Source organism: Cannabis sativa, chromosome 4 (assembly GCF_029168945.1).
Source record: "Cannabis sativa cultivar Pink pepper isolate KNU-18-1 chromosome 4, ASM2916894v1, whole genome shotgun sequence".
NCBI lineage: Eukaryota > Viridiplantae > Streptophyta > Magnoliopsida > Rosales > Cannabaceae > Cannabis > Cannabis sativa.
Window position 1 is genome coordinate 10,759,982 of NC_083604.1, and position 11,074 is coordinate 10,771,055.

An 11,074-nucleotide genomic window follows, 5' to 3' on the forward strand; every position below is an offset into this window, starting at 1 on the left:
TATTTTTTGTTTTTAAAATTGAAAAATAAAAGTGGTTAGAGAATGCATTTTTGTTTTTTAAAAATAAATTTTATAAAAACAAAAATTTTACTTTCATTTTGTGATTAAAAAATTAAAAAACAAAAATGTTACCAAACGACACCTTAATTGTTGACATTGACCTATTTTCGAATGAATATTAATATATTAATTCCTTTATAATATGTGTCACAATTGCGAAAATAATGACCAATAATACGTCAAACGATTTTAATATTATTTTCATTCAAATGTTTAGTATTGCCCACCGTTTTTATTAACTTTAATTCCTATTTAAATGTAAGTTGAGTTATATAAAGTCGAACATACCTGAATTGAAAAAGAGGCGATATATAGTTTTGAAATAATGTGTTAATGGAGTAGGTGAGATAAAGGATTGGTAATGAAGGCACAAATATCTATTAAAATAAAATAGAAAATCCCCTTTCAAAAAATAAATTATAATTACTTTTAAACATAAGTTTCTTATCAATATTTTCAAACCATAGCGGTTGACAATGTCTTTTCTTTTGTAAATTAATTTTGCCGATATATGACTACACTATTATATTACCCCATTTTCTATTATATGAAAGGAATTCCATCAAATATATATGTTCAGATATTGATAAAATTTGCACAAAGTCAAAGGCATATTATTAAGAACCTAGCTATGGCATTAAGTGTGTATATATATATATTTGTATTCTAATAATTATTTTAACAATATGGATCTATAATTAATATTGGAAGCAGCCTAACGAAAAGGTTGTAAAATGAGTTGGTGTGCAGTGTGACCATTATTGATTTAATTTCAATTTTGTCAACTTCTCTAAAACGCACGATTCATTATTTATTTATTTGTTTGCTGTAGTTAATTCCTTATCCCCTTTATACGCATGTACATATATTATATATGTATATGATATATTTAATTTTGTGATGAATATGTATTAGTGAACAAGTTATCAACCATCAACAGTAGTACTTCAAATTAGTTCTACTGCTTTCAATTATCAATTAGCAATTACATTATTAGTAATAGTTAATTTAAATTAACAGTCTATATAAGTAAAGTGTTTATTGGATCAACAATTAATTTGTGCATGGTTAACTTAAAGTAAATAAATTGAAAGAACATTATGTGTCATTTTGAAGATGCAAGAATATACATATATAGAAAAAATGGTGCCCCTTAAAGTAGAAGTAGAGTCTATAATGCATGCAATGTTATTGTTAATATATATAATAATATTATGATCCTTCTATAAATAACTCTTTAAAAATAATTTATCGATGAACTTTTTATTTATATTTTGACATTTTAGAGAATTTTTTGGTTTAATATTTTTATAATCATGTACGTTGTAGTTATTTGAAACACTCTGCAAAATTTTAAAAAATGTATAAAAATTTAACTTGTCGAAAACATGATTCAAATAGTTTATTGCACGCGAGAATTTTATTTAGACGCGTGTTCAAACTATATTTTTGCCGTGTTAAATTTTTTTACATTTCTCAAAATTTTACAGCATTTACTAAATAAATACAAAACCCATACCAACTCGTCGAAGTGTCATAGTCATGGCTTTACGATAGGATAATTCAATCATCTTCTCTTCTTCAAGCACATTATAGCCATTACAAAACCCAAATCAAATCAAATTAAATCAAGTCAACCTACCCCTTTTTCGTTTTCGAATTCTCTCTTGTGAACATCTAAGATTTGATCAAGGACAATGCTTTATTGAAGTTCGCTCTAACGATTTCGAGTGGAGATATAGTTATATGTAACAGATTTGAATTGCCTCCTCCCTCTCTCTTATTTTATCGGCTGTCCACCATCTCTCCCATTCAAGAATTCATGCACACACAGTCTAAATTGGAGAGTTTTTCGACCGGCAAGCTTGAGGCAATCGTATAGACAATAAACTTGAGGACAAGATATTACCGAAGGGGAAGACTATTGTATTGATCTTCTTGATTGATGCCAAAGTTTTTTCATTCCCACATAAACGTCTTCTTCTGTGAGGAGTTCAAGAGCAGTCTTGTGAGAGTAGTTCGGTTCGGCTCAACGACGTCCTTCGTTTCGGATTTTTGTTTTCATTTATTAATTTACTGTTATTAGTTTAATTCCAATTAATGTTTTTATGGGGTTAGAATTATAAGGAGTTCATTCCTGCTGTGATCGTGTTTATGTGTTGAAACTAATTTAGTTTTTTCATTAGTCTTGTCTTTTGACATGGTTCTTTAGTCTTGTCTTTTGACATGGTTTTTTAGTCTTTTCCTTTTAGTTTTTTCTGGTTCGAGTCTTGTCTTTTGGCATGGGTTGTGTAGCTCAGAATCATCATGATGCTATGGTAGAAGCATTTAAGAAGGGGAAGATTGGATGTGTTCAACTTGAAATTGCTGAGATAATAGGCATTAAAGAAGCATTGAGTTGGATTGAAACTCATTCGTGAGATAGAGTCATGTTGGAAACAGATAGCTTGGTGTGTGTCCAAGCAATTCAGAGCGGTATTTTACGCCTTCACAATTTGTATTTTGTAAAACGATATGCAAATAAGTTGGTTCATTATTTGGCAAGAGACTCTTGTTTCTCTATAGATCGTGTGCTTCAGTTGGAGGACTGTTCCTTTGACGTGCGTTCTATTATTTTAAACGAATTTATTAATTAATAGATCTTATGATTTTTATTCAAAAAAAAAAAATACAACGTAAATGACATAAAAAAATAAACTAATTTTTTTTATATATAAAATTCTGTATATATTTATTTATTTAAAATATATTATTCTTTATAACCTTTAAAAATAGTTTATATGGTAAATTAATATGTAATGTATGTTATTTTTTTTTTTTTTATAAAATGTCAAAAAATAAGAAAATAAATAATAAAGCTCATGAATTGAATTTTTTTTAAAAAAAAGTATTTTTTTTTTAAATTAGTTTACTTTTTATTTTTGTATAAAAAAACCTATTTTTTGATATATTTAATTTTCTAATATTATATAATTATCATTAAATAAAATACAACTTTACGCATACCATACTTTAAATTTAAATGTAGGAGTATTTAATATTAGACCACATCAATAGTATTAATGTAACAATTGTACCACACTTAATTATAGATAGTACTTTTAATAATTAATGGTGCAAACTCTAAAATTAAACTCCCACAAAACTAGAGAGCTAGGTTGTGCCCGGATATAGATACACATAATATATATGTTATTTTCATGATGGTGATACATATAATAAAGAGTATGTATGTATGTATATATAGGTATATAGGTTGGTATAGGTGGAGAGAATATATATACTGTGGAGAAAACAAAAAAAGCTTTTTTTTCGGTTTCACTTGGTTGGTTGGGTGGTAGCAGGGGAATCTAAGCAGTAAGCGCAGTAAGGACTAAATCAAATACACTGTCACTGTGCATATATATGCAGAAAGAGATGGATGGAGAGCTTGATGGTGATAGACCATGCATGTATTATTTATATATATATATGACATATATATGTATCCCTATTACAGTACACTATACATATATATATGTGTGTGAATATATGTATACATACATGCATGCGGATTTCGTTTCAAGATCATTCTGTGTGTTGTTTGTTGTATTAGAGTTTGGTGAATAAGCGAGGGGAAATGGGAAATTTGATTTTCTATGCTTAGAAAATTAAAAAATTTGATTTTTAAACCAATAATTAAAATCCTAAAAAAACTATACCTTTTTTTTCAAAACCCCAAAAATACCCCCAAACTAAAACTATCTCTCTTTCTCTCTCTATCTAGCCGGTCCCAATAATCCCACACCCCAGGTCCGATGGTCGGACCATGGGGTCCGATGGGGTCCGACCAATCGGACCCATCGGACCCCAAGGTCCGACCATCGGACCTCTCTCTTCCCCTCTCTCTCAAATCGCAAAAAAAAAAAAAAAAAAAAAAAAATTAAAGGCGGTCGGACCTTCGGTCCGATGGGTCCGACCATCGGACCCATCGGACCCGAAGGTCCGACCATCGGACCCTTTCTTCCTCTCTCTCCAGAATCGCAGAAAAAAAAAAAATAAAAAAAAAAAAAATTTCAAAGGTCCGATGGTCGGACCTTGGGGGTCCGATGGGTCCGACCATCGGACCCCCAAGGTCCGACCATCGGACCTTTGTCTTCTTCCCTCTCTCAAATCGCAGGAAAAAAAAAAAAAAAAGTTTCAGAGAAAATCGCAGGAAGTGGGTGGGGGCGGTCAAGAGTGGGTGGGTGCGATCTAGGGTGGGTGGGTGCGGTCTACCGTGGGTGCGGTGGTTCACCGTGGGTGGTGGTCGATCGGCGTTTTGGGTGGAACGCCGGAGGTGGATCGGTTGGATTTGGTGCTTTCTTAGTTGGGTTTCGGGTGGGATTGCTTTGAGAGAGAAAGGAGGAAGAGAGAGAGATGGTTGAGAATAATGAGGGGGGTATTTTTGGGGTTTTGAAAAAAAAGGAATAGTTTTTTTAGGTTTTAAATTTTTGGTTTAAAAATCAAATTTTTTGATTTTCTAAGCATAGAAAATCAAATTTCCCTAAGCGAGTGAGTGTGAGAGAGAGGTTACTTAGGGGAATGGATTGGGGGTATATAGGGATCTCTTTGTTGTTGTTGTTTTTAGTCTACTTTTTATTCTTTATGAGGGAATCTCTGTTTGTTTGTTTCTCTAACACTCAGTTCATGTCTTGGCATCTTTTTGACAGCTTTCTTCATATCATCACTTCTTTTCTCGGAATTATTAGAATGTATTGTACTAAGTTTATTCACTATCATCACTCTTCTTTCTCATATGTAATGTATATTTATTTATACTTGCATATATTATTCTTCTTTTCCTCTCTCTCTTTTCTTATTCTTCATATATTTGAAAATTGACACGTATATATATATGGTGTCACATCCATTGACATATTAGTCATGAGTTAGATGTATGCCTGTTTACCATTGTATATATATATGGAACAGTTCTGAATGAGTAATAGGTATTAAATAAAGGAAAATTTACATGGTATACTAACTTTTGTTATTTTTTTACAAAAATATTGTCAGACGGTATTTTTTACTTTTTTACGGTATTTTTTTATAAGTTTCATACTGCAGTATACTGTCTTAAGTTTTCACTGGTGTTCTACTCGTGTTTTAGTGGTGTTCTACTGTTGTTTTGAGTTGTTTTGCTTTGTGTTTTACTAGTGTTTTATAAAAATACAGTATTTTTGAGAAGATTTCTGTGTGACAGTATTTTTGTAAAAGTTAACCCAAATTCCAGTATTTTTGTAAGTTTCCCTAAATAAATCTAACTATAAATATTAAACCATTAGATTTTGATTTGATGGCAAATAATAAAATAAAAATTTGAATTTCTATGTTTAATTTAACTACTTAATTAAAAAAATATCAAAAAGTACCTCATTTTACATTATATAAAAAATATTTAAGTCAAACTCATTTTTTTAATCTTTTTTTGTCAAAGAATTTTTTTTTTCAACCAATGGAACAATCTCGGTTCATATAATGTAAAAATGAGAGATTTTTCTAATTTAATAGAAAAATTAAGCATAAAATCTCAAATTTTCTTGGGGCGTCGCTCTCTATGGTGGAGCTCTAGGCGGTGCAGACTCGGGATGGTTCTTGTGCCCAGATTTAGATTTTCTTTCCAGTTCAAACTATGTATATATATCATTTTCAGTCAATTGCTTAAAGGGGTATAATAAAAGGTAGGTTGCATGGAAGGCTTGTTAGGTTTGGAGATTGACGAGAAGAATGATGGTATTGATGATGAGGTTGGGGAAAATGAAGTTAGACCCATTGAATATGAATTGGTTGAGGAAGATGAGAACAGTATGGATTACAGTCTAGATCCGATTGAAGAGGAAAGCGATTTTGGGTTCTGCTAGAAATCACGACGATTTCTGTTATGCTTTCGATTGGAGTTCGTGGTCGCCGACTAAGAATAGATATGGTTCGTGGTCGCCGACGGAAGCCTGTAGTAGCCTTAGCAGTCCCGTTTCTTGTTACGGTGGCAGTTTCAGACGGTGGTGCACATGTAGTGGCACAAATTGTGGGATAGAGGGATAGCGGTTATACTCATTTTGACTGAGTTTGTTGCGGTTAAACTTATAAATTGTATTGTTGCGGTTATACGAGTTCGTGCGCATGTTAGTTTTGTAGGTTTTTAATTTACACACTTTTATTATTATTATTATTATTATTGAACATATTTAATGATTTTTTTTATTATTATTATTATTTATTTATTTATTTATTTTTTTAAAAAGTCTTTTTTGTTGTTCGTCAAGTGTATTATGTTATTTGTTCTGTTTATGTTTGGTTATTGTTTATGGAGGAGTTCTTCATCACATTTTGAGACACTTATATAGATAAGTTTTCTTCCTTTAATTTTTTAATTAATACTCTCATGGTGAATATTTATTTTCTGAAGACTCATTATTGGATTTATTGTTTTTGTAGGGAGTTTGAAATCATTCAAGTGGATGCAATGGACTTTGAGATAGGGACTTTTGCAGCCATGGAAGTAGAAGCTGTAGCTTTAGTGGTGGCTTTGGATTGGACTCTTACTATTGGGTTACCTATTAGTTCCTTTGAATCTGATTCCTTAGCTTTGATTTCAGCTTTTACTAGAAGATCTTTCTTCTGTAATGAATTTGGCTCTATTTTAGATGATGTTGTTAGTTTACTATTCAATTTTCCTGAGCATCTCTAATTCATGTTCGTTGCTCGGCCAATATGGCTGCACATGAGTTAGCAGTTCGTGCACTCAGAGTGGATGGTGAATTAATTTGGATGGATGATTTTCCTCTGTTTCTCTATGATGTACGAAACTCTGATTATATTCAATGAAAGTTTATTGTCAAAAAAAAAAAAAAAAATCGCTAGAATTAACTTGTTGTAGATTTAGAGAAAAGATGACAAGCCCAATTGAATGAGATCAACTTCTTTTAGGCCCAAACAAATTTTAGAAAAGTAGAAGTAAGAAAAAAGGAATGGGGTATGCGTGAGAAATGGGTTCGTTTTAAGTTGAATTGTCATAATTTGCAGGTGGCATTCTTGACTTTGACAAAATATGTTTATTCCACTAACTCTGTTCCCAAAGACTCCAAATTTTTCCCAATACATATTTTCGTTCCTTCAAAATGAAAACAAAATAACACATATTTCAACTCCCTGTAAAGTGTAATTTCCAAAATTCTATAAAGAAGTTTCTATAACCATTAAAGAAGAAACTATTTGATTTCAAAAAAAAAAAAAAAGAAGAAGAAGAAGAAGAAGAAGAAACTATTTAAAGCAATTACATCAACAAAAGAATAGTAATAATACTAATGTAAATATTTAGACCATCTCCAATAATATGTATAATTTAAGCTGAATTTAACCTAAAAATTATATCATGTTATATTTGATTTAAATTTTATAATATTATTTTAACATATTAATAGTAAAATTTAACTTCTTTTCATAAAAATATGTAAAAAAAAAAATCAACAAAAGTATTAAGTTTTTATTGAAAGTGTATAAAAATTCAATATATAAATATATAAATAAAAGGTAAATAATTATTAATTACATTAATAAGTCGTAAAAAAATAAATAAAAAAGTGATATTTATTGTGATGTATTTTGTACTAAATTTAGCATAATTTTTGATATGTGCTAAATTTAAACTACTTTATATACTACTATTAGAATTTATTTCTATAAAAATGAGCTAAATTATATATATACACAAGCAAACTTAGTTTTTAAGTTGAGGGGCGACACTTTTTTTTTGTATGTTAGGGGGGAATTTTTTTTTTTTTACATTGTATAACATGTTAAAAATTGGTGTAAATTTGTATTTTAGTATTAAATGTAGTATAAAGTAAAAAAAAAGTAACAATAAAAATATTAGATTCAATAATTAAGACACTAAATATAAGTCTTATTAGTAGAGATTCAAAAAGTAAAATGTAAATACTAAAGTAAACATGTTTTTATTGGAATTAAAACTATGAGCTCCATTATATGCATGAAATAATTTTATCATTATACCAAAACTTATTTTATGTTCATAAATATCACTTTTATTTATAAATATATATTGTAGCTAGTTAAAATGTTTAAATGTATATATATTTTTTTTCTCAATTTTTTTCAGAAGCCGACCCCACCTCGTCTCTATATGGGTCTGCCCCTGCTTGCAAGTAATTTTAAGTTCCAAGAAAATAGCACGAATGCCCAACTTAGAACGATGGACCATAATCAACATAACAAATAAGTTTTTACACTATATACTAAAATTTTTAATTTTTTTAATGTATAGCATAATTTTTTAAAAAAATATTGTGTAAGTTTTACACTGTATACGATTATTTTTTAGTTGTGCCATTGTTATTTTAATTATTTTATTTTATTATTCTACAATTATTTTATAAAAAGACACCACTTTTATAAAAAATTTGATAGGAGAGTAAAATTATAAATTTTTGCTTAAAATTCAATATTGTTTTGTTGTTAAAATTTCAAACAAATATTGGATGGTTGAAAGTTCACAATCCAATTCCATTGGTGTCCTATTTATTTGAAGACAGAAAACTCGAAACACGGTTTGAGGAAAGGGATAGTTTAGTAAAATGTATTCTCACGCGTCATTGATGACGTGTGGTAAATCATTTGTTTTAATTTTATCTGATTTATTCATTCTTCATTTCAAAAGTTGGAAATTGGAAATTGGAAATTCGAGAACAGTCGTCTAATTCGAAGCCCTAAATTCCCAAATGAAAGTGACGGAGATGTCGAAAACCGACGAACCAGTCGTCGGAGTTCCATACTATGCACATCAGAATCCCTATCAAGCTGGAATGATCCCCCCAAACGCCGTCTTTGGGGACCCTAAGGGTGTTCCGATTCAGCAGACCATTTACCGGGACACTCCCGCCCCTTTCAACTGCCTCTACTGTGGTAATTCTGGTCTCACAACCGTCAGGTACTTTCTTCTTGATTTATCTCCTTCCAATCAATTCATTTTTAGTTAGAATTATCAAATTAGTACCTTGTTTTATTGGTGGAAATTGAAATTGGTTATTGGAATTCGACCATCTTATCTTAGGGTTCTATGTCTAAGATTTTTCATGATGCTCGATGAACTTATTCTGTATTAAATGCTACTTTTTTTAAATTTCGCGTAATTTTAGTTTTCTTGGATTAAACAAGACAGGCTGTTCCTATAATTTAATATGAGTTACTTAGTGTTACTGGGCATAGAACACAGAATTGCTAACACAATCCAAGTGATTCCATAGAAGAATTAAGAATAATGTAATGTACTTGTGACTGGTGGGTTGCTTAGTAGATAATCCAATGGAAGAGTGGAAGTCTCTTGAAACCTTAATGCTAGGCCAAGAATTATAAACTCATTGAAGTGGGCTGTTTCATAAATAGAACTACCAATTAGTTTTATTTCCAGTGTGATTATGCTATGCGTTGTTAAATCTCTCCTGCCATACTGAGATTAAACTGTTTATTTTGTCCAGATCAAAGTTAAGTCTGGCAGCTATTATTGGCTGTATGATGCCAATGATGCTTGGAATTTGCTTTCTTTGCCCGTCAATGGATTGTCTATGGCACAAATATCATTTTTGCCCGAGCTGCAAAGAGAAGGTACCTGGGTTTTCTGTCTCTTGTTGTCCTGTTTCTATTATTGGTTTATTTTAGGGGACTATCTCTGGAAAATATTTTTTTATTATCCGAACACTAACAATGTAGCTATCTGCTGTTTGATCCTTGCGTAGGTTGCCGACTACGAGAAATTGGACGTCTGTGCTGTGATGGATCCTCCTCACTGGACGCAGGAAAGCTTTGCTCTGCCTGCAGTTTAACTTTGCTCTGCACAATTCGCACTTTTACTTTGCTATGCTTTCACATCTGATCTGCACACACTTTTACTCAACTTATTGTTAGAACAACTTACACTAGAATGCTCGTACATATATATATTCTCAAACTGTTATTGTAAAATACAATACTTCTGGAACATCTATTCTTCTTGATTTGCAAAATATGATACTCATTGTTAATGCAATAAAAATGTTCGTGAATTTTGTCCAAAAGACAAGCCTACGGTTGAGCTGTTTTCATTGTTTTAATCTAGTTAATGCCATTGTTGCTGCATATGCATAGACTTCCATCTCTGATTCTTTGGCCACATCGAGTTTGATTTTATATAAGGTGGGGTATGTGTTGTTAGGCCAGCCATGCTGGTTAATTAATTGTAAAGTGCATGTACTGGTATTGGGCCTTTATAACAATGCATATAGACTCAAATATATCTAAGCTATATCATATACATAACGAAACTTATAAAACACAAGCTACTTTTCTCTTCATTGTTGGGAAAATTTGATTTTCTATACTTAAAAAACTTTAATATTTTATTCTTAAACCAATACATTTCAAACTAAGAAAAATATGACACTTTTATCTAAAACCCAAAAATACCCCTTTCATAACTCAACCCCATCTCTCTCTCTCTTCCTCTGTCTGAAATCGAAAAAAAAAAATTCCCCCAGGTCCGATGGTCGGACCATGGGGTCCGACCAATCGGACCCATGAGTCCGAGCCATCGGACTCGCATTTTTTTTTTTTTTTTTTTTTTTTTTTTTGCGATTGCAGAGAGAGGAAAAGAGAGTGGGACTGAGGGGGTGCGAAGTTTGGGTGGTCCGAGAGAGGGGGGCTGGGTCGAGGGAGTTGGTGCGGGTGGTTGGAGGTGGTGGTGGTGAGGGTGGGCGGTTGTGGGATGTGAGATAGAGAGAGAGAGAGAGATGATGCAGAGAGAGTTTGAGGGAAAGAGAGAGAATGGGTTTGAATTGTGAGGGGGTATTTTTGGGGTTTTAATAAAAATGTCATAGTTTTTTTATTTTGAAAAGTTTTGGTTTAATAATAAAATCTTTTAATTTTTTAAGTATATAAAATCAAATTTCCCTTACCAATTTATATTGTCAGAATACTTGGCATATACTGCGTTTTGAGCTCT

The 11,074-nt window shown here is 31.2% G+C and overlaps 1 protein-coding gene across 1 annotated transcript; it reads left to right on the forward strand.

Annotated features, from left to right (window-relative positions):
• Positions 1-8,652: 8,652 nt before the first annotated feature.
• LOC115707522 (GSH-induced LITAF domain protein) lies at positions 8,653-10,151 on the forward strand. The gene is made up of 3 exons (XM_030635524.2): positions 8,653-9,028; positions 9,576-9,702; positions 9,834-10,151. The coding sequence occupies exons 1-3, from the start codon at positions 8,820-8,822 to the stop codon at positions 9,918-9,920; spliced, it is 423 nt and encodes a 140-aa protein (XP_030491384.2). The 5' UTR covers positions 8,653-8,819; the 3' UTR covers positions 9,921-10,151.
• Positions 10,152-11,074: the final 923 nt, after the last annotated feature.

What these genes read in the sequence shown, in the direction of transcription:
- LOC115707522 (XM_030635524.2), top strand. Translation starts at nt 8,820, where the DNA reads ATGAAAGTGACGGAGATGTCGAAAACCGACGAACCAGTCGTCGGAGTT. An exon ending in TCTGGTCTCACAACCGTCAG is followed by an intron (nt 9,029 to 9,575) that starts GTACTTTCTTCT and finishes TATTTTGTCCAG; the next exon opens with ATCAAAGTTAAGTCTGGCAG. An exon ending in GCCCGAGCTGCAAAGAGAAG is followed by an intron (nt 9,703 to 9,833) that starts GTACCTGGGTTT and finishes ATCCTTGCGTAG; the next exon opens with GTTGCCGACTACGAGAAATT.